Source organism: Oxyura jamaicensis, chromosome 10 (assembly GCF_011077185.1).
Source record: "Oxyura jamaicensis isolate SHBP4307 breed ruddy duck chromosome 10, BPBGC_Ojam_1.0, whole genome shotgun sequence".
NCBI classification, from domain to species: Eukaryota; Metazoa; Chordata; class Aves; order Anseriformes; family Anatidae; genus Oxyura; species Oxyura jamaicensis.
This window is the reverse complement of record NC_048902.1, coordinates 8,361,726-8,388,520: the sequence shown is the minus strand read 5'-3', so window position 1 is coordinate 8,388,520 and position 26,795 is coordinate 8,361,726. Positions and strand designations below refer to the sequence as shown.

The 26,795-nt window shown below is 36.2% G+C and overlaps 1 protein-coding gene across 4 annotated transcripts in view; it reads left to right on the top strand.

The window, feature by feature from the left end:
- The window catches only part of SCAPER (S-phase cyclin A associated protein in the ER), a 163,784-nt gene that overhangs the window by 48,743 nt on the left and 88,246 nt on the right, over positions 1 to 26,795 (top strand). For all 4 annotated transcript variants that reach the window (XM_035335866.1, XM_035335865.1, XM_035335867.1 and 1 more), the window contains 5 exons: positions 3,122 to 3,264; positions 5,759 to 5,840; positions 7,031 to 7,183; positions 9,042 to 9,149; positions 24,298 to 24,434. In XM_035335866.1, the coding sequence (XP_035191757.1) occupies positions 3,122 to 3,264; positions 5,759 to 5,840; positions 7,031 to 7,183; positions 9,042 to 9,149; positions 24,298 to 24,434 (623 nt within the window). The remainder of the gene's footprint in view (positions 1 to 3,121; positions 3,265 to 5,758; positions 5,841 to 7,030; positions 7,184 to 9,041; positions 9,150 to 24,297; positions 24,435 to 26,795) is intronic.

Sequence of the window (26,795 nt, the reverse complement as noted above, 5' to 3'; positions counted from 1 at the left end):
ATATGCATTTGTTTCCAATTTTGGTTGTGCAGTCTTTGTTTTTTTGTCTTAAATCCCTTGCTCAACTCAAGAGAGTATACTTGAGTGTGTTTCTGCTTTACTATGTTTCAGCACAAGCAGGGAGAAAAATAAGTCTTAAGGATTTGCTTTAAAAAAGAGATTGCATAGCTAAGGTCATATGGATGATTCATGCTTGTCTTAAACTTTTTTTAAAAAAAAGTTACTCCAATATAAGAAAATCACGTTTTAGTAACATGTAAAACTTTGAGAGGAAACATAAGAATGTATCTTATATGCCTATGATGTCATAATTTTCATACACTTTACAGGATCAGTGAAAACTAAAACAGAAATGTCTTTGTATTCCTGGAATCCTTGATTCTTTCTTGTTGTTATTTTGACTGTAAAAATTCCAATACTAAATTTTCCCAACCTCAAACATCCACTTTTTGGCACTATTCTCTGTTAGAATCTGAAATGTGTTTTCTTCTTATGTGAACTCTTCTCCTGAGATCATGACAACTACAGTTGGCCTGAGAGTTGAGTTTGCTTCAGGGCTTAGTATTTATCATTACCAGCTGATTCTTTCTCCTTGTTGAAAAATGTGACGTTATTGACATTAGTTGTTCAGAAACAATTTTTGAGACAGAAGGTATCCCAGAAGTACTGAATATTTTTTTTTCCTGAGCAAGAATCTGTTATTAAAAGTTCCTGGATTTCCAAGGATTGATTGTTACTGATGAAACGTACCTTTCCAAATGTCTTACCAAAAACCCCCTTGTCCCAGGGACACTGTTTTTTGTAGTTACTTATTCTAGAATGGAGCTTTTCTGGAGTTTATGGGGCTTAGGGTGTTTCTAATTCTTTCTCATCTCTGCCACAGTTCTGCTCCTTTCTTAGGTTACGTAGGCATTAGGCTATACTGTAGCTGAAGCAGAACAAGCACTTTAGACAAGCTTTCAGTACTAAATCCTATTTATCACCAAACTTACCTGCCCGTATCCTTTCTGCTATACCAAGGATTAAGCTAATGCTTCCTGCTATGCTTTTTCCATATACACGTTGCGTAACAATTAAGCAAAGCCCTAAATTTAAAGGCATGCCGTATCTAACCCTGCTGTCATCCTCACAGGAGAGCTTTTCCTGTACTGTTGTGGATCTGGACCCATTCCTGGTATAACAACTTATTTAGCAGTTAGTATAAATATGAACAAATACTTGCACATAAGTGAAGTAAAATGAATCATATGAGTTCTTGGGCTGTAAGTATGATTTTGATTATTAAAAAAAAAAATCAAACCCCATCAGAATACAATACTTGTAAACATAACTACTTCAAATGTACTGTAACAGTGAGGGACTTCACTATACGTACAACTGCATCATTTAGAATCACAAGGGTTCTAAAAATCGTCTCTAGTTTCAGTACCTATGGAGACTAGCCTGCTTCTGCTGATTTGACTGAGCATAATCTTTGACCACCTCAGGTATTTCACAGATCCATTCAGCAAAACCTAGTTGTTACTTTCTGGCCCCAAATTCTGCAGGTTCACACCTTTAAACCCATTCTACCATCAGCTTTATTTTAATTTTTTAATTACAGGATCTATTATAGTTTATTTGTTGTTGTTGTTTTTGTTTGTTTGTTTGTTTGTTTTTCCCATCCACATTTTAAATGCTTTTCTGTTTAGTGACACTGGTACCTAATTCAAAAAGTGCAAGCCATTCTGGTCCATTTTTAAATGCAGCCTTAAAGGTCTTTGTAAGGAATGTCCAGCACAAATGGCATTTGTTTTTTATGATGCACTGGGTGCATCCTATAGAACAGTTTGTATTCTTGTCTATTTTAATAGTATGGTTGTAAAGTGTGCTGTATCTTATTTGTTATATTGAGATGGAAATTAATGTATTCATGTAATGCTGTTACTGAAACTTTACACTGGGAAAAAGTATGGTTACTGTGAAAGCCACAGTTTTGGTAATCAATTTTCAAGCTGTACTGCCTATGAAGATCAATACTGTGCAGTTAGCATCATTTTCTAACATAAAATGCTTTGCATGACACAAAAAAGTTAAATTATTTTTGTGGTTCTTCATTTCTTGATGAAAATGAAATATAAGGTTAATGTTTTCTCCTTTATATGTCTGAATTTTTGTAAAGCTAATATTTAAAGAGTACAGGGCCCTCATCTAATCATGTAAAAGCATTTATAATTCCAGCAAATTTTGCTTTCTGTTAATGAAACCTCATACTGTTGCCTTGAAGGAAGACAGCTTTTTGCTGGAACAGGGTTGAGTATTTACAGTGCTGGAGATGATGCAAGGAGTATATATTTAAAATAGCTCAATGTGTCTGTTTTTTATTTAATCTGTCATACAAAACACTAATTTTACTGTAAGACGAGGATTTGAAAAACATGTAAAATATTCAGCTCTCTCCAGACTGTTCAGCTAAATCGAGTAGTCATATTTCCTTTCAGTATAACTCAACCAACTTAATATGTCTACTCATAAATGTCTTAGAGTATGAGTTTTCAAATGTACTTTATTTTTACATTTGTTGCAGTTTCAAATATAGTCATTCTGTCAGGTTTACAATACCATGTATAATTTCAGAACTATACAGTCTGGAAAAAGTAAAAATTGAGCAGTGGGAGAATTGCATATTCAATGATAGAACAAAAATATAGTGCAGAAATCCATTTTATTTTATAACAACATTTGGATAATATTTAAATCGTTGTTTAAGTAGTCATGATTTAAGTATTAATATTCCGTGGGAGCATATTTTGTTTCTGTATCACATATATCCTTGTAAACGTTAAAAATATTTTTCAGATATTTTCATTGATCAATTTGTTGGACTTCTAGTGGATAGTCAGTTGTCTTCAGTCTGAGCAAAATATATGGCCACTTAATATGTAGCTTAGTTCATGCAACTGTGCTTTCAGTGTATGTTCAAACTTGTGAATATACTTATATTTGCATATTAGTCCTTTGTCTAATAGAACTGCAGTTCTTACTCCATTGTGAAAATAAGATAGAATTCTATAAGCAAGTGTTAAAATACACTTAGTTTTATTTCTAAAAGATAAGTTAGAATTTATTTTTCTTCAACCAGGAGCGCAAAAGAGCCCTGGAAGCAGAACGGCAGGCCCGAGTTGAAGAGCTGCTGATGAAGAGGAAAGAACAAGAAGCACGGATTGAGCAGCAGAGGCAAGAGAAAGAAAAAGCACGGGAAGATGCAGCACGGGAAAGAGCAAGGTAACTTTGCCATCATTTTGTTGGGTCCCTGTCCTTTGCTGCTACTCTTTCAGGCAGACTGCAGCTTCTCTATATTAACAACAGTGCTTTCTTCAGTCTTCAAGTGTAGTATTTTAAAAAGTAACATTAATAGATGTTCTTGATGAATGGCTGGAAAGAAGAAATCAAGCGAGTATTCATAAATTTTGTAATAGATTTTGGTATTCCTTAGGTACATGCACAATGTAACATGCTATGCTATACTTTATATTGTTAACATTACTTCATCTTAGTTTTATTGCTAACAAGACCTTTTAACGATTTGCCTTTTTCATATTTTAGTTTAGTTTTCAAAGGAAGCAAGATTAATGTTCTTGTGTTCCCCATTTCCTCCATTCTCCAGTAACTTTTGGACTTACTGGCATCAATATGAGTTCACCTTTTCTGTAGACACCAGAGACCACATTTGTAAAGCATAAAGCCGGGAAATCAGGCTTCATTAATTCTGCTGCCTACGAACTACTTGCTCTATGTTTATGCCCATAATCAGAAGTTCACAAAGGGGTTTCCATATGGGCTCTTCTCTCTGTTTCAGCTGAGCTGAACGTGAGGTGCACAGAGAATGAAGCATGTGGTTTGTTGGGTTAAGGGGGTGACACTGGGCTGTGAGAGCTCTGTAGCACTCAGTTTTTTCCTTACCTTTATTTTTTTTTTTTCAATTTCTGGGAAGAATAGGAAAGGATGTGTGTGTGGTGCCTTACAATCCGGTGATTCTGGTACCTAAGAGTGGCCTCAGAGTCTTATGTTTCCTTAATAACAGTTCTGAGATTTCTCTGATGTAGTACTGTTAGAGCAGGATTCGAAGAGCAGTGGGTCAGAAGTTGAGCAAGAAGATGACCTTGACAGGAAGCTGTCTGTACTGTCCCTTCTGTCTTTGTCTTCAACATAGTTTGGTGAAACCTCAGCAAGTATTATTTGTTTGGTTTGTTTTTTTGTTTGTTTTTCCTTCTGCTGGGATTTGACTCTTATCCTGAAGATTTGATACTTGCTTCAGTGAGTCATTTTTGAAATATCTGCTTAAAGTTTGTTCAGTATAAGCTTTATATAAGTGTGCATCTGGTGGTGATTAAAGCATGGATATGAAAGGGTTAGTGTATTGAAAACTGACTTTAAAACTCCTCTGCTCCTATGGTACATTAACTTGATTCCAGTAAGGTTTTAGATGTAATTTCTGAGTATTTTATATTCCAGAGAATTGAAATCCCTAATACGGATTTTTTTTTTCTTGTCGATAGAAATCATAAAAGTGTAAAATGTAAGCTAATCATGTAAGAAGTATGTGTTTCAGAAGGGCCTGAGCAGGAATAATATTGATGCTCTATAAATGGAAACTGGAGAATTTTGTTTCAAATACCATTGCATACTTTGGATTAATGTCATTAATTTGTCATATTTTGTAGGATTAAACAAGTATTTTAAAATGTATACTGAAAGAAATAACTAAAATGGGCTTTGGGTTTGGATCATGTTAGTTATGATTTGTTTCAGCTCATGGTTTGAGTCAGGAGTTCTTTAAAGGCAAAATCAAAGACTAGTTCAGTATTTCTGTGTTCCTTGGGAGATTAGACATAAAGTACACAATGCTTCTCATCTATCATCTCTTTTCCCCCCTACCCACCCCCAACAACCGTGGTATTTGGAAGAGTTCACTTAGTGTTTATATATAGTTAAACTTGTTTCCTTCCCTGTGGTCTTTCCTACTGGCTTTTATATTTTGTGTTGGCACTTTGCTGCTGATGGGAAGGAAGATTCCTAGAAGTGGACAACTGATGTTTGAGGTGTGATTGAGTTTTTGGGAGGGGGATGTAGGGCAGACAGGTACAGTGAACAAAACCAGTTCCCGACTCTTCAGTTTTGTACAGAAGATAACAGTATGATATACGTGTAATTGTTTTGCTATCCTTAGGTATCTAGAACATTTGGAAATGCAATGCTTTAGAGCATCAATTTAAGTATCAATCTTATTGATACCTGATACTTGGTGTTGGTCAAAGTTTTCTCTGTATGTTTATATATTCAAACATTTAGTGATCATCATTTTTATAAAATACACTGCCCTTCCTGGTGCGTGTTTTTCTTTGATTTGCGATTGTACTCCTCCCATTTGGTTCACTGTAAACGGTCATTGGCTGCAGAATATTAATGGTGGCAGGGCACAACATTCAAGATTATTTTGCAGTCTTGCATTAACTACCATTGTTCTTGGTTGCTGTAAAGCATGTTCACAGGTACTGCTGCAAAGGTTCAAGTGCCTGCTTTTATTAAATTATCAAAAATAAAGCATCTGTGTTCTGTGTTAACTAAAGTGATCTCTGTTCTCTATCTTTTCCACTGAGCCACCTTCAGGTTCATTTTTTGGGATGTTTGTTCTCCATTTCAAACATTAACTTGTCAATATTAATGTATGTTTTATATTACTAAAATGTTCCCCCTGTATTTGTTATCTTTTGGTTAGAGATCGAGAAGAGAGGTTGGCAGCTCTTACTGCAGCTCAACAAGAAGCCATGGAAGAACTGCAGAAGAAGATTCAGCTGAAGGTAAAAAACATACTACAGTTGAAAAATAAATCAATAATATAGAATTTCGGCAAAATAATTTATGTATGTATGTTTTATTTAGTACAGATGTTACAGTATGCCGTGTCCCAAATTACATAACTTTACAATAGATTTTTATTCATACTTTTGCTTATAAACAGGACCTTGCTGTATAATGTGCACTGTGTAATTTGGAAAGAACAGGACTGAGCTCTGTTGAATTACATTAATTTCAGAGCTTTGAACGTGAGAATAAATAAACTTCGACTTCCCTTGGAAAGTACACATAATTTTGAGTTAAATCATGAGGGAAATCAGTAAGTAGAAACTCTCAAACTGTTCAGTGAAGACTTGCCAGTCAGTCATGCAAGGTCCTGTCTAATGGTACTGAAACTGATGCCATCAAGAGTGTGGCATCTTCCATGGAGGGCTCCAGTGATCTCATGGAAGAGGCATAAGGCCTTGTAGGTCAGGCATTCAGCTGAGTTGACTTCCCAGTGGGGAGCAAAGGTATCATAAAATTTGAAATGATCCACTATTTTTTAAGAAAAGTAAACACTTCTAAAATGATAAATCATATTTGTAAGGTTCTGAGGTGGAACTACATATTGAAGTCTCACGTTTTGTTAAATTATCTAAATTTTTATTCTGGAATTGTTTGTGTACAAGTATATTTTTACTTGAATATTTTTATTACCTCTGATTTTGTTCTTATGATCTTAGGTACATTTACTTCTGTTGTAAAATGCAGTTTTGACATTAAATACAGGCTTATGCCCCTGTCTCTGATCTTAAATAATAGTTAAAAGTTTGCTCCATTCTCTTGAGGGTTAAGTGTATGAGCCTCCTGAAAGAATCCAGGAAACTGCACCTTGATAGGTGCACTTCTGGAGTATTCAATTGAGAAGCAAAACAGAATAGCTGAGATGTTACATATAACAAAAACCTTCACAGATGGTAAATTTCTATGAAATTTGATGAAATTGTCAGATTATGAATTTATGAGTTGATAATCACCTATAAAACAAAAATAGTGCTGATTGAATCTTAAATCACAGCAGAATGTTAAAATCTCTGTGTGATGACTTAATGCTTAACCCCAACTGGTAACTCTGAGTGTTTCTATGGACAGTTTAATACCTTTTGCTTCATACCATTTTTTTTCTTTGCTTTTGTTACTTTGCATTCAGCATGATGAAAGTATTAGAAGACACATGGAACAAATTGAACAAAGAAAAGAGAAAGCAGCTGAATTAAGTAGTGGAAGACATGCTAATACTGATTATGCTCCTAAACTTACACCATATGAACGAAAAAAACAGTGCTCGTTATGCAGTGTAATGGTAAGTTGAATAGAGTGGCTGCTCTCAGAATTGTAAGACTAGCCTAAGCCTTGGAGCTACAAATTATGCTTCGTTCTCAGATGAGAGTAATGCATATGTGCTGTGTCCTTGCTCTGCTCTTGGGAAAGTGCATCTTAGCTTGGATTCTTCTGTATGTAATTTATGTGGTTTAGGGAAGATTTGAAATAATTGTAGAATCACAGGAAGAGGAGTGTGGAGAGTACACAGTTGCTAGCTCTCTCTTCTAAGGAAAGCAAAAATTAGGGATCATCAAATGAAGCTGGTTAAAAGCTAGACATAAAGCAAGTTTTAGAAACCGGGTACTTTGCTTGGCAGACCTCTCTTGAGACATTTGGTCTCAACTGGGTATCTCTTCTTGTGCCTCTGGTACAGTGAAGAAGAGGCAGATATCCAGTCACTGAGTAGGAAGGAGGGAGATCAGTTCATGTTGGTAATTGTTTTTACTGACTTGCATAGGCCAGGCATTATTGAACAAAATCTTACATATTAGCTAGGAAATTATATAAGCATTATTTCTCTTTAATTGCTGCATTAAGTAAGATTACACAGGATCACTTAAGGTAGTGCTGGAACAGAAACTCAGGGTTCAGCAGAGTGGAGTCTTGTACATTCACTTAACATGCCTTTCCAAGTGAAAACCCAGTGTATGAAGTCCAAGAGAAGTCAAAATGAGATGAGAAGCCAAGGTGTTTTTCTCCTAAAGACTCTTGCTGTACTGCAAATCGGCTGGCAAATCATTATGTAATTTAAAATAAAGATGTTTATGTAAACTAGGCTAAGGGATAAAGTTCTGTGCTTGAACTCTGAAAATACGGAAGTCCACTCCATTGACAATCAGCTGGAATTCCTCATGGTTACATGAAGTAGAATGTGCTGATTTGTTTTTTGTTTGTTTGTTTCTAATTGATTGTTTTTCAACAATTACTTAATTTACTGATGTAATTATTCTAAAACAGATTTTATAATTGGAACTGTTAAAGTTTGGCCATAGGTCATGAATGAAATAAAACGGAGTAGTTCCCTGGGTTATTCACCAGAGAGATCACAAAGCCTTAGATGTTTTTAAATAGACATGGTTAATACCCCATCCCTCAGAATATAGGAATCTATTATGAAGAACTTTACTTGTGTATGTTTACAAGAAGAACAGTGTGATTTTTCTAAAGGTGAGATACAGAGCCATGTTTGAATCTTAGTAGTGTGTGTTCTAGTGTATTTTTGATTCATCTGTGCACTTCAAAAAAAGGAAAAAGCACTGTTTATATTGCTTTTATGGATTTTTGAAATCCTGTCTATGTGCTGCATCTTTATGCCATTTTTTTGCTGGTATCACCATTTAAGCTGCAGCATTTGTATCGCATCTTATGTTAAAACAAAACCTGTGGGTTAATACATAGGCAGTTATGCCAGCCTTTGAGTAGGAATTAATTGCTGTGAAGAAGTCTAGACAGTTTGGGTTCATTAAGAACATTAAGAGTAAAGCAGCAGTGAAAATAGTGTGCTGAAATAACCTAAAATAGTTCTTCAGAAATGAAAAAAATGCGTCATTTTTTCCTAATCAACATAGTTTGCTCCCTTAACTTGCTACTGGTGACAGGGTGTTTATTGTTCTCTTGCAATAAAGAAAAAACGTGTTTTCAGGTGATCTTCAATAACAGTTAACAATCGTATAGAATCATAGGGTCATTGAGTTTAGAAAAGACCTCCTAAGATCATCCAGTCCCACAGTTAACCTAGCACTGCCGAGTCCACCATTAAACCACGTCACTAAGCTCTACATCTACACATTTTTTGAAGACCTGCAGGGATGGTCACTAATAATTCCTTGTGATTACAGATTTCATCGGAAGTGTACCTTTTTAGCCACATTAAAGGGAAAAAACACCAACAAGCTGTGAGAGAAAACAGTAGTATACAAGGACGAGAGCTTTCAGATGAAGAAGTGGTATGTTGTGTAATAACTTTTACTATTTTATTTTCCTTCTGGCTTTATAATGCCATCCAGCTGAGTAGCCTAAGAAAGTCTCTAAAATTCTTAGGAAGGAATGGAACTGTGGGTATTTGTGTTAGCATGGGTTTAACAGTGCCTTTTTGAGTATAGTAAACTAATGAAAATGAATGAAACAGTGGATTCAAATACTTAAGTCAATTGCTGTTTGAAATAGGCTGTGTATAAAACTGTGACTAATTGCTCTGCTACTAAACCAAAGCTGTTTTTCATATCACAGTATTTATCTTTTCATCATAAAAGTCTGATGTGTTATGTTCCATGAGTGGTCTTTATTTTCATTAATTTTATACCTTTCCAAATAGTAAATATTCTTCACTGCTTTTAAATAAAACCCACTTCAATATAGCTGTAAAATAGCTTACCCATGAGGATGATCCTTCCAGGTACTAGAACAGTCAAATAGAAGTCTCCTCTTAACTCAAATGCTATTATTTGTTATCTCACCTTGGCCACATCTGACTTGTTAGCATCTTGGACAATCCCATAGCTATTACTTTCCCTTTATCTTTTGCCTCTTCCAAGTAGCTTTTGAGGAGGAAGTAAAGAATCTTGCAGCGTCTTTTTGCAGTAGGTTTCCAACCATTCAGATGTTACTGCTCAGTATTTTAAAATACTTGCTCTCTCGTTCTTTCCTGCATGGTTCTTGTTACTATTTTCCTAACGCTCTTTACAGCTCATCACTGTCACAAGTACCTTTTCTTTTTTGAACAAGCTTTGGAAAGTTCAGTCACTGAGGTACTGAAATCCCTAGGGGCAATTATCACTGGAAAAATGATTCCATTTCTGCGGAGTTGACTCTACAGAGTTGGCATTTTGCCTACCCCTTCCTAACTTCAGTGAAAGTACATAAACTTTCTTCTCAGTTTTTCTGCTCTTTCAGAGTGGCTAGTGGAATTTCTTTTGTATTGAATTTGGTTTTAGGTACTGGGTTTATCTAGTTGCACGTAAGGGAGGAGCCTTCATACTGCATCTAGTTTCCTAGAAATAAATGTAAGCTGTGAGGTTTCCCAGAATTCTTTCATGTCTATGCATGCACCAAGGAGTGGGCAATTTGTAACACTGAGGTTTCATGCAGCTACCTAGTCTTTATTTGTATCTAGCTAACCACTTCTGAGTGGTTCTTACTGTGCCACTGCCTCAGATGAATATGGAGGAAAAAAATGAACTTTTTCTTTGGTCTGAGGGTAGTTATATACAGTTTGCAACATTAGATTTGGCAGCTTAACACTTCTGTCTTCTAGAAACAGGGATCATCTTATAACAGCTGCATTTGTCCCAGTTGGTGAAAAAGAAATTCCACTAGAGGGCACAAATATCTCGATTTTTGTCGTGTCCAGCACCATATGCTTAAATCCACTGCTTTTCAGCAAAACTGAAAAAAAAAAATCTACTGCTTTTTCAGCAATGTGAGCTTGAGATCAAGATGAAAGTTCAGTGTATGGGACTTTTTGAATGAGTTCTTAGTGCAGGAGTAAAAGGAGAGAACGGATTAACTGAATGAACAGCCTGACAATTATGAAAGCAGATTTTAAATATCCTTAATCCAGTTGGTGTGTAGTATTTGACATACTGGCAACATAACAATAATTCCATTCTTTTATATATATATATATATATATATATATATAATATATATATATATATATATATATATAAATTTGTATCTGTGTTTTAAATTGTCTGAGTATACAATTCTGAACTGTACTGTTGTAATCTGAAATTTCCTTGGCCAAACGCCCACCCCAGTTTTCTCTTTTCAAGGAACAGAAGTAAGACATGCATGCTAGAGGTTTGGTTACTCTAAAGTAGAAAAGCTATTTTATTTCTCAGAGCAATCTGCTTTGTGTACCTTTTTATTCAGCACACACAGTTAATATCAGACTTTGTCTCCTCCACAAGTAAAAGCATTCAGTAACTTTAGGTAAGTTTTGAAGTATATGAAAACAAATTTCAAGCGTATCATGTAGCAGTAAAACTGCAGTCCAGTGAAGCACTGTAATACATTTGGTTAGTTATTCATCACTGTTTTCAATTTTTTAATCAGTGAAGGTATCTGTAGTGAGAACACACTTGTACTACTTAAAGTTATTACTTGTCATCTGTGATGTCTTTCGGTTATATACATCTTGTCTGTGACCCTTCTTCTTTGACATAAAAGATTTTATTTATATCACCTCTGACCTAATAAAATTTCACCTTTAACCTTATGCACTTGACACCTCAGATAACTTACTCTTGATCTCTGACTCATTTTGTTTTAAGCTTGTTAAGAATAATAGGTAGCTGCCTAGAAAGAAATATTATTTTATTGTAATCTGGCCATAGAATTTCTTCATTATTACTTGAAGGAAATTAAATGTATTTGTTTTGTCCATATTCGTAATGTAGAAGGTAAGATTTAAATAGCTTCTTAAGACTTTAGGAATTGATTTAAGTACCTGCTTGTAGAATATGCTTTGGTACAGTAAGGGGTTTTGTTGGTTGATTTGTCTGTAAGAAAAAAGTTAAAAGCCACTGCACTGACACTTTTTTTTCCAGGCCAGGTGGGTGCTAATCAGTTAATCTTGCCAGATTAAAAAATAAAAAATAAAATTATATTCTAGATTTTTTTTCCTGTAGGTTCTTCAACAAGTTCAGAGATAAAAGTATACTTCATACTGTAGCAATTTTCTTCTGTTCTGGAATTAAGCATATATTGTGCAAGTGCTGACAGTAGTATTAGTTCTTAACCAATAAGATGAATTCACATGTAAATGTGATGTGTTCGTTGAAACGTGGAAAATAGTTTTGTTATGAATGAAGATACTAAAAATATGAAGTTATTTCTAAGACTGTGTGACAGCTTTATTTTATCTCTGCTTTTGGGACTTTCTTCTCTTGGGGATTTATCAGTCTCCAGCTGAAAAGGATGTAGCTGTCTCCTAGAGCAAAGTTCTGTTGCTTTTAAAACTGTGGTTATCACATGAAAGCAAATTAACTTCTATTCACATTTTTTTTAACTTTTAATTTTTTTAGTTCAGTCTCTAATAAATACATTACATTAAGGTAGCTGGTAAAGCTCTTTCAACAAGGTAGGATTTGTCTTTCCTTTGTTACACTTCTGAAATCTGCAGTGCTGTCCCTGCCCCATGTCATTTCACCATTATCTTCAAGGCGGTAACAATGGCCTGCCTACATTCCCACTCTGTGTAGTTTTTGGCCTGCTTAAATGCAGCTTTTGTTCCACCAAACTTACAGCTTTACCTTCCTTTTACACTGCTGTTTTCTATCCTATTGATTTCCTGTCCCCTGCCTTACCATTCATACTACTTTCAGTTCAGCAGAAGATGTAAACAGTGTGTGCAATTTGGTTTCATCGATGGCACTGGAATCAAGTTATGACTATTTTTTTTTTTTTTTTTTTTGCTGAATCAGAGCCTGTAGGAGACACTGGGCTTTTCATACAAAGGCCACTAACGTGGCTGGAACAGTGCCCGCTTAAAAAGCCCTAGGACAACATATGCTGCCTGATCAGACTGAGGAGTAGGTCTCTTCAAGGACCTTCTGTGCTTTGCTCCCACCTGTAGCTCTTAGAGGATTCATTTTCTTGTTCCTCTTCTTTTTTTTTTTCCTTATCTGTCTTGTCTATCCTGGTTTGCTTTGAGAAGTACTCCGAACAGTGGTAATCCTAGCTTCCTTCTTTGAACTGCTATCCTATCTCTTGTCTCTATCTCCTGTCATTTAAATAGCATGGTTTTAGGGGACATTTAGGGTATAAATCATGTAATTCCATGCAGTCTATGAATGTTTCTAATAAGTGAAGGGTACTTCTAAAAACCGAACAAAATAGGTAACTAGGCAGGGGTTTGGTTAATTTGTATAAGGTGAATGCTGGAATTTAATGGAGGAATATTAACAAACTTCTGTTTGCATATGTGAAAAATGTGTTCTTTATTTATCAGGGAGGAAAACTGACTGTTTTATCATGATATATATCATGAAATAAAGAACTTCTAAGAGATCAGGTCAAATGAAAATACAGTCCTGTGATGGAGAGAAGCAATTGTTGTCTGAAGATTGACAGCGTTAAAATGTGAGGGTTTATAGAAAGGCATGGCTGGTGGAGCCCACCCACGTTCCTTTTAAGAAAAAATCAGCCCGATGGACTAAAGCTTGCTGTGCTGTGTGGGTTGTCAGGCTGGCTGGGGTTGCAACGCAAAGGATTTCTGGCATAGGTCTGTCCAGATTGTAGTGGGGTCTGATTTACAATGTGCCGAACTGCTCTGGCGCGTTCCCCTGGTACGGACACTGTTACACTGGCAAGGTTGTTCTTCTGCCAGGATGTGGCGAGAGGCTGCCTGGAAAAGCAGAGCTGTGCTGGTTCGTGTTCTGTTGCAGCCATGTAAGGTTTATAGCTAGTGCAGCACACCAGCTGAGTTGATGTTGTAGTTTTCATTCCTTAAAAGCTTTCTGGGGGTGTGGGGTTGTTTTTCTTTAAGAAGTCAAGCTGTTTTCCCGAAGTTGTATGCTGCTTCCAGGTTTTTTTACGGAAGAAATTACTGAAGGAAAGAGATGTGGGAATGTTTTCGTGCCTGACCTTTCCTCTTTTTCTGCTGCATTTAAAAGAGGTTTTCTTGTCTAGAGACTTGGTGATGCCTGGACTTTGCTGTTTTGTTTTTTTAACCTTTAGGTTTTTATTAAAAATTAAATTTTTCATCTTTATTATTTTATTGCTTCAGGTTTAACATTAATGGGAAAAATGCTTTTCATTTTTCTTTCTGAATCAGTGCTTTCAACTTTTTATACAAACGAACAGTGCTGTCCTATGAACTCCTTGTGTAACTTTTCCAAAAGATACAATTAAGCAAAATGGAAAACGATAGCAGTAAAGATGACCAATTTTTTCATTTAATCTAATAGAGAGGTTTGGTGTAGTTATACCTGTGGGTCTGTGGTCTTTCAAAATTGTTATATAAGACTAATATCTCTTTTTTTTCCTCTTGAACTTTCACATGTATGTTAAATGTCAGCTTGAATTGTGTTGCTAAGTGTGTTTTTAGCTATCTTAATACTTAGTTTCACTTTAGCTAATGAAAGTTCTCAGCATTCAGCTTTAAGCTCTCCTGGCGTTGTTAATTACTCAAGGCTCTGGGCTAAGGCTTTCATGTGGCTCTGATTTTTTCAGCTATGAGCTCTGTGTGCCAAAGGTGCGCAGCTTGGGTCTTACTCTGCTGTGTATTTGCACTCCAGTCTCTTTCAAACATCCGTTACAACCTCAGCAGTGATCAGTTACCAACACTGCGACACAAGGGATGACCTAGACTCAGATCTGGTGGTACACAGTACTTTGCTAACTTCTGAGTAATGCAGTGTACCTACACCTTGATCAAATACTGAACAGTATTCCTTTTTCTGTACCCACAGAGTTAATATAGGCTTCATTACAAATGCACTCTTTTTTGGCATCTGATTATAGTTTTCCAGCCAACATTTATTACTATTACAGGTCTTGTCTTTTTTTTTTTTTTTTTTTTTTTTTAATTTGAGGGAATAAAATTCATGACAGAGTTGCAGTGCTGTGTATTCTATCCGTTGCAAAGGTTGTAAGAGAAGCCTTCACAGAGAGACTGGAGAACAGCGCTCTGGAGGATGCGTTTGCAGTCGCATATACTAGAGGGAAGTAGCAGGTGCAAGCTTTGAAAAACTCAGTGCGCAGGGTGCTGTTACAGTTAATCTAGACAAGATATTTCCAAAACTTTGTTTACAGTAGCCCATTTGTCTTCTCTGTTGCTCAGCAGAAACAAAGTGCAAATCACCTACGAGTAAAACCTGCCCGGACCAATATAGCCTCATGTTCTCTTTTCTTTCCCCCTCTCCCGAGGAAGGGAAGATTTTTAGAGGGCTTGTGTGTGGCTAGAGGAATGGAATTAGGCCATGCATCTGTGGTCCAAATTTTTTTATGGACCTTTCATACCTGTTGGATACCTGGAGTCCGTTCAGTACAGGAATTCTTGGGCTTCATAATGCTGCCGTGGATGCATTTGCCTAGAAGAAGCTGTCATGAGCTGTCACGGAATTAGGACGTTTCATCCATGAGGCAGCTTGCATCTCTCAGTATTCCATACATCAACTAACTTTTTGTGCTTTGAGCAACAACAGCTTCTTGCATTTAATATAGTATAAAGTGGTGTTTTTCTTGGCAAAAATCTACATGATTAATTGTTTATTGGCTGTGTTAGACCATTGCCAACAGCTGCACCCTTCTTCCTTTTGGCTTTGATATCTCGAATGTTCAGAGCCAGCAAGAAAAACTACTGCTGGCAGGGCCGACTGTAGTCTCATTTCACCTTTCTCTTGCTTGCTTGCCCTTGCAGCCAGGTGACAGTGTCAGTGCCTTCCAGCTTTCTGCCCTAATCTGAAGTGGTGCTTTTCATGTCCAGTGCATAGAATTCTCCCTCTCTTGGAAGAAACAGCTTTACTTTGCCTTCTTCTCTCCCAGTTTGAAATAACAAGTGGAATGGTATTGAAAATCACAAGGAATATCTGAACCTACTGTTCAGAACATTATTTGCTATATATGTTAGTGGCAGGCTGTCATATCATTGAATTTATGGGCAAGTAAGTGACTAAAAGTACATTCAGCGTGAGCAGTAAGATTAGTATTTAGTTTGGACATGGTAAGAAAGCAGTCCCTTATTTTTTAAAAAATAAATATTTATTAAACTGTAGAAGTGAGTGGGGAAAAAAAAAAAAACACTTTTCTAGTGAAATGTCAGTCTTCAGTTTTGAAAGTATAAAGTTTTTTAACGCTCTATATGATTTTTTTTAATGCTCTATGAAGCTGGTGAAGGGCCTGGAGCACAAGTCCTAGGAGGAGCAGCTGAGGGAACTGGCGTTGTTTTGTCTGGAGAAGAGAAAGCTCAGGGGAGACCTTTAGTGCTCTCTACAATTATTTGCTCTCCTGTTTCTCTTCCTGAAAGGAAGCTGTGGGGAGCCAGTGGTCGGCCTCTTCTCGCAGATAAACAGTGATAGGACTAGAGGGAATGGCCTCAAGTTGTGCCAGGGGAGGTTCGGGTTGGAAATGAGGAAACATTTCTTCTCAGAGCAGTCAGGCATTGGGACCGTCCCTGGGGGTGTTCAAGGGAAGGCTGGATGTGGTGCTTAGGGACATGGTGTAGTGGGTGACATTGGTGGTAGGGGGATGGACCTGATGATCTTGGAGGGCTTTTCCAATCTTAATGATTTTGTGATCCTATACTGATTGTCTAAAGCACATTCTAATATAGGAATGGAGTGAATAATTAAAATACTGTTTTTGAGAAAATGCTGGAATATCTATTAATTTTTGCATAATGTGTTTCATTGCATACAAAGTACTTGTCATAATTCTTATGAATGGTAACAGGTAAATACCTTCCTTATTTTGAATCTTTCCGGTATTTGGGTTTTTATCATCACTTGTATTATAACAGTATTTGATCTCAAACGATTATATTTCAGCATTAAGGACTGTCATAGGCTATAACGATGAAGATTTGAATTTTGCATTTGATATAACTCAATCTACTTCAGCATCTGTTTTCCATACCAAATATTGTCCTAAGCTGTGAGGAAAAGAATGAGGCTACTGAGGAGTTTTGTTGAAGAATGTAATAAAATCGTGAAAAAATATTCCTGTGGTAACGTGATTTAGAATTGAACCTTAAAAATTTCTTCACAATTTGGCAAATACATCTTTTAAGTGATTATATACAAGTAAGAAACTGTTCTTCCTGGCACTGGTAATAAATATAAAAAACCTTTTAAAATTATATTCTGCAGTTACAGAAAACTGTTTATTTTGAAACAGGTAAAGAAACTCTGCAAGTTAATCCAAAAGATAGATATGGGCTTCAGAATAGTTGCTTACAGATTTGATAGAATACATGCCTTGTGTAGCTTACAGTTGTACAAAATACTCAGTTTGCTATTGACTTTTTCATTAAAGTGGTAAATGAATGACATCAATTAAGATGTGATCTAAGTTACTGCAAGTATTTCTTAATAATCTTCCTCATTTGTATTATTTTACTATTGATACGCGAGGAAAAACAAAAAGTGCTGGGAAGTTCCAAAGATCAAATTTCAATAAATAGCTAGTGTCAGATATTTTTCAAGTTGCCTTGGTCTGCAGAAATGGGTTAGAAAACTTACAAGAATGCCTTTTCTTTCCAAACTTGTGAATTCAAGGTTGGAAAGAATACAAAAATAATAAGAATAACCAGTCTTAGGGTATTCTGTCACTTCAGCTTTAGCCCTGGCCAGGACCCAGAAATGCAGATGGGAATGAGAATGAAAAGTAATAGAGGGGAAAAAAAAAATCAGGTTCTAAGAAGGTCATTTTGGCTCATTTTCTGGGGGGGGTGGAAGTCCAATAGCCAAATGGGTTTACCACTTATACAAATTGGTTAGCTGACACAAAACGGCAACATAGCTAATGAAGCACTGGGTCGTGTTTCCTATAAAATGGACTGTACATTGGAAGGGTCAGGCTTTGACATGCGTGTTGCTGTACAGCAGGATCTAACTGCAGTGCTGGTTTGTGGTAGCACAGGTCCCTCCAGAGCTTACAGGAACCAGCAGAAAATACTTGATATACTGTCTGATGATCCTGGCAACTCCTGTCCATGCCTGACTAACTTCAGACGGGAGGATTTTCAGCATTTTCTTTCCCTGGCTGCTACTGCTACATATTAGGGAGAATATTGTGCTTCATGAGAGCTACCGTGGAGCAATGTGTGCTCAAGAGAATACAGGATCTTAATTTATGACTGCCCTACAGCAACAAATGCCAGACTGTCATTTTTTCTCAGCTTAAGCAAATCCAGATGGCTTACTACAATATTGTCCTACCTACACAATCTCGTCCTAGGCAGAATTCATAAGACAACGAGGCTTATTTAAGAAGAAAAGATAGGAAAAATAAGTGTTGGTGTTATGTTCACTCCTAATTTTAGAACGAGCAAACTTTGTTAGGAAGAATTCAGTTTGGCACATCTTCCATCGCAATTTAATAGTGCTACTATAAATGTAGTTCATATTTTGGTTGTTTTCTGTAGGTCGGTAAGACTTTACCACTAATTTAAGTATACTGACTTAAGATGTGTTTATTGGAAAATGTTTCTTTGTATTCTCTCTGTTTGTTATTTTTTAATGAAAAGTAGTGTCCCACAGATTTTGAATACCTTGGTGGTGTTGCTGTGTTAATTTTATCCTTGATCTGAGAACAGGGTTTTTTTCTTGTAATGAAGCATTTAATGTTATAATCTTCTGATACTGGAAAACTGTTTAAGTTCACAGCTTACATGCTTTAATTCAAATTATTACATACATTGATGCACACAGCTCCAGACGTATGCAGCTTGGACTTGGCATCTCTTCTGCAGGCACATAACAAAATGTAGTCATCACAAGAAGGGTTACAGTCAATAGGTGAAGCAAAATGAATAGACACAGATGAATATGGAAACATGAAAGAAAACAGTTACTGGCATTCAACAGGCTAGCTTTTGACTGTTTTTTTTTTAGGGATTATGAATAAGGAATTTTAAGTGAGGATGTGAAAGTAAAAGTTGAGCGGACTGCAGTTTTTTGAGATACCCAGTGTGTGAGGAATGAGACAACAGAAGACTGGTTATTGGGGAATGTAATGTGGCAGTAATGGGGACAATCACTGTAGGTAATTTAGAGGTTTTTATGAACTGTCTTTCGTGTGTAGAGACAGGGTTGGGAAGAGGCTTTAACAAATGAAGCCAGCCTTGGCACAGAAGTGTCAAAGAGATTGGGTAGGAAAATAATTTTTGGAGTTGCTTGTGTTCTGGTTTGACAAATACTGATATATGCAGCATTTCTTCTATCAAGGTCAGACTCACGGGTGGTGCTGCTGTAATCAGGACACAGACAAGAGTATTGGTCACGTGAATGGGTATTGTAGGAAGAGGGAGTCACTTAGAAAATTTCTTCCCCATCTTTTATATTTTGGATAGATCACCAAGATTCAGAATTATGTTTATTGTGTGCTTTTTCCTCGTCCAATCTAAGGTGCAGTGTATGCAACTGTGTAACGTCTCAGCGTTTTGTAGATTTGGTGCAGTGTTCATGGAAAAAAATTTTCAATTATGTTTGTTTTGGAGTCTGAAAATTTCACTTGATTTTAGAGAATAATAGTAATTCTTTAATCCTTGGACTTGAAGCTTGTCATATAAGGAAGAGATTTAATTTGGTGTATAGAGAAGTTTGGTTGTAAGAAGTGCTTCATCAACTGTAATTTATCAGCTTTAAGATAGGAAAAGGACTGGGTAGCTTTTCCTGTTTCAGACAGTTGAATGGGACTAAGCAATAACCAGCAAGAATGTGACTTCATGGGTGACCTTACTAGTTTTAGGTATATTATGGTTTTGGCAACTCAATTTCTCATGGAGTTTGTAGATGAAGTCCATCTGTGGCATTTGGAAAGTATCAGGATTCTCAGTGACTAGAAGTCAAAACAGTTGAGATGCAGGAAGAAGAGAGGAAAAGCAAAGACGCTTTTGGTAAATAATCTATTTTTATCATCTGCTGTGTTGAGGCTGCAGTTTTACATGTGCATTTGATGTCAGTTTCTATCACTTTGCTTGTAAATGAAGTAGTGAAATTTTGTACAGAAAGTTTATTTATTGTTTTAAAAAGATCTTCAGTGTTAAAAATATTTTAAGTCTGTAAGACTCAACTCTTAAAGATCTCAAATCCCAGCATGCATCTATACAGTACCATTAAATATCAAATCGTATATTTTTATCAGGTTACTCTTATGTATCATAAGCTTTCTCAGTTTGAGAGTCTCCTCCTCAGAAACAGGTACAGCATACTTTAAGGCTTTCAAAAATAACCTTTAATTTAGGTGAACGCATTCACTAATTCACCACACTGGAGGGAAATAGCAGGAGCATTTCTACTCTACTGCATTACTGAGCTATCACCATACAAGAATATAAAGAGGAATGTGTACAGATCATCGTGAAGAAATATACCAGCATTCAATTCCTGTTTGCCTATTTTGCAGCTGTACGTCACAGTGTAGTATAGACCAACTTTGTGGCACAGATTCTTCTAGGTTCATGACAGTTAATACCTTATTTTGCAATATAATTGATATCAACACCGCAAATTAAAGCAGGAGTTATCAAGTATGAAAAACGATGGCCAAAAGCTGATTCTTAATGACCATCACAGCTCACTGGTGAGCTGTGGTTCTGTTTTTATTTTTGGAATAAAAAGAAGTTTAGCATTAGTAGTTTTCCTGGGTTAGTCCTATATTCTACATCACTGTTGAAAGCAAAGCTTTTGAGAATTTGCATAACTATTGAGATCGTGGTTTCTCGGTTTCTACACCAACAGTGAAAATCACCTGATTCTGTGGAAGGTGTGAATACAGATCTTAATAGCAAGCTTTCATTAGAGAATTTACAGAATACAGCGTTGCATTTATAATAGCCTAACATCTCCAAAGATTTGCTGGTTTACTAATATCTGAGGGTTTGAGGTAATTAATCATCTGTCAGAACGTGCTCAGCATAGCACAGAATCAGGCCAGTAACATGCTTCATGCTCTCCTGAAACCAAACCCCAGCATGCCTCTATGGTGCGGGTAAATTAGCCTTAATATTTCTTGCTGGATTTATTATTTTCTTACATAATACTAATTTTAAATAAGTAAAAAGCTTTAAGGAAGAAGTGAATAGATTACCTAGTTATTCTGCATTACATATATTAGAAATGAGAGAAAAATAACCAAAACTCATTGATGAAATTGTTGCTTAAATAAAAGCATTCAGAATATGAAGTTAGTTTATTGTCTAAGCAGTGTACTGGCTTGACTCGCTTTCATACACTTAGAGCAATTACTTTTTTGGTATGTTAACCTGTCTGGCCGATGGTTGTGCAAGTAAAATTACTCATGAACTTAATTTGAAGGGTTGGCCACACAGTACTTGAACATGGCTCAGTGGATTTAAAAGCCTTTCTTTTTCCAGATAACGAGTAGGAGTTTTTTGATACCTGGGAATAAATATTTCTGCACTGCACCGAAGCACAATATTGGCAGCAGCCATCTTCCCAGACTTAAGTTGTTATTCAGTGCTGAGCTATTAGTTATACTCGTTTCACACCTGAGTAGTGATCTGCCTGCAATGATAGTCCTGTGCTTTGATCTGTACGTTGAAAAAGTGATGGGCTTTGTGACACAAGGTGTTATTACTCTAGTCCAACTTTCAGGAGCTGTATGTATGAAGTCTGATGTTAATCCAAACTGCCACACTTTGAAAGCTGAGAACTCTGAGAAACATCCTCACAAAAGTGAGTTCATATGAACAAAATGGTTTGTAACCACCCTTCACGCTATTGACAGCAAGACCTCTTTTGGCCCTCCCAGGCTGATAAATGAAATGTGCTTGTTGAACTCTGTGGTTCTCTGCGAGTCTTCTCTTAAGCCACGGATCAGCTTGGTAAACAGACCTGAGTGTCTGCTGAGGGATACTACAAGGCTTTGTCTCAGTCTTCATTTCTGCCTGTCAGAAGTCTGATGGCAGTTTGCCATTGTTCTTGTGTAGCATGAAGACAGCAAGTTGACTGTACCTGAATGGGGACATTCTGCACCATTTCTCACATGGTGTCCGTTTCAAAGGGCAGTATTAACCTCATTTTGCTCTGGCTGTCACTCAAAGGATGCAGCAAATAGTTTGAAGACCTGACAAACCAAATAATCAGTTTCACTGTTGAACAAAGATACAGAACATTTCTTCTAATGTTCATGATCATTTTTTAAGTGTTTCATTGCACATAGGATGTGATGTATTTAAACTGCTAGGAAATAACCCTGTGGAGGGGTACTAGTTCAGGGGTGCATGTGAATCCCATCAAATACTTGTTAGACTTGTTGAATAAGTGAACACCCTCAAAATGCCAGCAGCTAAGTACCCTGAAGCTTAGTAGCTGAATAATATCATACATAGCTTGCTCTGAGAAAGTCCGTTCTTTTCTTAATATTGAAAAACTTGAAGCCATCAATTGCATGTGATGTTTGAGCCTTATGACAAGGTTTTTGTTTGTCGTAAGGAAGTTTCAGTCAGTGACTGCTATTTTCAACTGGGGCATTCATCTCTGAGGAGACAGATATAACTTGGAGCTTTGTAACCAGCACTGCGTGTTAATGTGTGCTACTCTGAACTGGTCAAGAACTAACTCATCAAATGTCGGGGTGTGTTGCTCTCTTGTACTACTGTGTCATGCTCTAAGGGGGCAGCCTTTTGAGACACCTTAAGTAAGTTTTCCTTGAAGTACTTCTTGCTAAAATTATGTTGACAGTATTAGTGGGGAAGAGATGTTTGATCTGACTAACGGGAAAAATTCTTAAAAGCTTGTTAGACTTGCTTTTTCATGTGACTAATACAGTTTCCATTGAACTACTTGGACAATAAATTGGGAGAAAATGCTCAGATATACTGGGAGTTAGGCAGGGTAGGCAGTGCAGCCAAGTTAAAGGCACTGTTTTAGAAATTGCTTAGATTTTAATGCTTGATTTCTTATGTCTGATATTCATTCAGTATTCATTTTGCATTCATGTGATTTAAGATAGAAATTTCAATTACTATTTTGACGAAATATATATTGCTAGGTTATATCATGCTCTAATGCTTTACAAAAACTAAATGGTCTTTTTCCAGGAAATTTCACAAAGATTTATTTTGTTTTCAACAAGCATAATACTTTCCTGAATCAGTGAAAGAACCAGTGGGAAAAAAAAAAAATACAGTTTATTTTCTGCAAAATGCTGTCTTTAAATTTTTAACAGTTCAACTTTTACTTTGAATTTTAAGTTAAAAAAAAAAAAAAAAGAATAACAGCTTCTCGTTGTGGCACTAATTTTCAAGTATAAGTTATCCTAATAAGCGGTGGTGGCTTATACTTCATAATGTGTTCAGTATTCTATAAGAAAACAAATATAAGCCTTGTTACATTAAAAATGTACTAAGTATATTCTAGTAATTGGCATTAAAATATTTGCTTCTTGTTACTTGTAAAAATGAACCTGATAAAATTGGCTTTTGTAGCCACGTATTTTTCAACTGAAATGGACTAGTTCAGGATGTTGTAGTGGTTTAAGTGGATCACTTTTAATGTTTGTATCTTTAAATCAGTATAAGTTTCTTGCACTGACAAGGATCTGGAGTACACAGTTCAGAAGAGGTTAAATTAAGTAATGTACATTAAAATGAAAAGTATGTCTAGAAGGACAAGAGTAGAAATTCCTCTGTGTCATTGAAAACTAACTTGATGCATAGAGTGCTTTGAGTGAATTTCTGGCTTGAGGAAATTGAGGAAAAAAAAAAAAAAAGGGTATTGAGCAGTTTACCAGTATTTCTAGAGGTGTTGGGCATGTTTGACATTGTCTAAGTGTGCAGTTTCTGGGCAGCCTGCTGGTCACTGGAATTGTTACAAGGATTTGTATGCATGGGTAGCATAGGTCAATCCAAATTGCAGACAGCTTCAGGGGAATAGCTTTTTCAGTTTTCACCTCCAAATTAAAAATATTTATTTTAAAATTAGACTTTAAGTATTGAGGTAATCTTGATTGAAAGTACCTCAGAGTAAACAGGAAGAAGGTAATTTCTTGTTTTTAGAAGCATGTGGTCATCCTCAGTTAGGTACTTCTGTTCTAACCTTAGGACAGGCTTTTCCTACCCTGTTTTCTGCAGATAAGGAATTTAGTGTTGGAGAGTATATAACATTTTGCAGTAAAATAGTGAGGTAACTGCATTTTTCAGTTTATCATATTGTCTTCCGCCTCTTCTTTCAAGTCTTTTTTTTTTCACTTCAAGTTTTTGCAGTTAGCTTGTAATTTTCTTGAGTGTATTGTTATTTTTCTGGAATATAAATAGAGGGAATGTTTCTAGTGTTTAAAATTTAGTTTTAAATTTATTAATTTTCTTCACCTTTTGTTAAGTATTTTCCACTACTTATTTCTGGGTAGATGATCTATAAACAATACCATATACTGTAAGATTAAATATTTCAATATTTTCTGCAGGAGCACCTGTCATTAAAAAAATACATTGTGGATATTGTGATTGAGAGTTCTCTTCCTGTGGAACCATTGAAAGAAGGAGAGGAAAAGCAAAAAAATAAAAAGAAAGCCAAAAAGTTGAAAGCACGGATGAACTCCAGGTAGTAAGAGCTATTGTTTTTTTTTGTTTGTTTATTTAAGTTTTGTTCTGAACTTTACTTTTTGTCCTTTAGTATGAGTGCCATGGAAGGCTTAAAAAAATAAAAACTAAGTTATTTGCTTTGGGAGTGTCTTGAAAATAACACTGATGAGCCTAATTTATGGCCACTTTCTCTGATTGAGAAAGAAAACTGAATATCGATCTGGAGCCCTTGGTTTCACCTGTTAAGAGCTTTTCTCATAATTGGATGCCAGTGCCCTGCCAAAACCATAGCATCTTCTAGCATACAATAGCATGTTTAAATTTGTGTAAACCATGCCTATTTTTCTTTCTAGCTATTGATTTTTAAATGAAGTATCAAAGAAAATCAATAGTAATCAACAAATAGAAGTCAGCCTTCTGTAGTGTCAAATCCCATGACTAAATTTAATCATTTTTGTTGCCTGTCACAAGAGAAAGAAAGTTAAAAATATCTTAAAATGGAAAGTGAGTTGTCAGACCTGCAATTTGTTATTAGCCTAAAAAGTGACATCTTCAAATCAGTAAAATATGCAAGATGACATTATATCATGAACTGCAGTGTCAATCTGTAGCCGAGGAGACCCCAGCTGAAGTAAATACTTAACTAAATAATATAACATTTTTAGATTTATCTCTTAAAAATACTTCTCAGGTGGTAAAGTGCATTTTTACATATTTTCTCTGTATTGTTTTTTAAGTAAGAAATGGTACAGATTAGAAAAAAAAAAAGTACAGAATTTTAGAGCAACAGTAAAAATGAGTTAGAATATTAGCTCATAATGTTAATAATGGTACATTAATCTTCAAAAATACAAAATAATTTTTACAATTTTGATCATTTCTGATTTTTTTTCCTTTTTGGATGATCAAATCTTGTGTCTGAAGTTCATATTTCAACACACTATTGAATTTGGATAATACATTCTTGTAGGTTTCTAATTTCTCAAGGTGGATTTTTATTCATATTACCTGTTGAATTAATGCAGCTATTGAGTCCAATTTTAATTCTTTCTCAAGAACTAATTCTGTTGAATTTAGTCAAAGGTTTCAGACCTAGGAGTAATAGTTCAAATAATAGTTGGTTATTGGCACTGGGATTTGAAAAAGGGTTTTGGAACATTTTGAATTCTGATGTTTCAGACTGCTGGGTGAGTCAGCATAGCTGTCATAAAAATTTTAATTAAAGCAGACATCACTTTACAAGGATGTACTAATGAGAAATACAGTGAATGTTTCAAAATTTAGGAGGGATTAAATTGGAGAGACATTAAATTTACATTTTTAAGCTTGTTTTTAGTTGACTAAAGTAACTAAACTTTTCATTGCTCTCCTTGAACAAAACATTATATTGACGATTTCACCACAAAACTTATGTATACCATGTAATGTTAACACAAAAAGCTTACTAATAAAGATGTCCAGTAGCAAAATGAAACAAAGTTTGTTCTATTTCAAACAACAAAAAAAAAATGATGAGGAAAAATAAAATCCATTTAGGAGATGAATTTTAGTCATGCGAGGCTTGCCAGTCTTCTACAGTTAGTATAATTGACAGTTGAGTAATAGTAATAGGCCTAGTAATGACAACTATGGCCTTGGATGTTTGGAGGTTTGCTGTAATCGGAAAATGATAAAGCATCATGTTATGTTATGTACTGTTGCAGCCTCACTTGAAGTACTGCATGCAGGTTTGGGCACTACAATTTAAGAATGACCTAAAACTATTACAGAGCCTCTGAAGGAGGGCTGCAAGGCTGGTGAAGGGCCTAGAGGGCAAGGCCTGTGAGGAGCGCCTGAGGCCCTTGGGTTTGTTCAGCCCAGAGCAGAGCAGGCTGAGGGGAGGCCTCATGGCGGCCTGCAGCTCCCTCACGAGGGGAGCGGAGGGGCAGGCGCTGAGCTCTGCTCTCTGGGGACAGCGACAGGACCCGAGGGAACGGCATGGAGCTGGGACAGGGGAGGGTCAGGCTGGATATTGGGAAAAGGTTCTTCAGTGAGAGCGTTGTCGGGCAATGGAACAGGAACCCAGGGACATGGTCACAGCACTGAGCCTGCTGGAGTTCAAGGAACGTTTGGACAAGGCCCTCAGACCTAAGGTTTGATTTTTGCGTGGGCCTGTGTGGAGCCAGGAGCTGTAAGTGATCCTTGTGTGTCCCTTCCGTTTGGGATACTTGTTAAAGTAATTACTTTACTTGTTAAAGTAATAACCTCACAATTACAATATGAAACGCTAAATTAAATAATTTAGAGTATATCTACTATGTTTCTGCTCAACAATCTGAACAGTAATACAAGCAGATTGCTGGGAGTTACTGCACAAAATCAACTGAGAACTTGGAATATA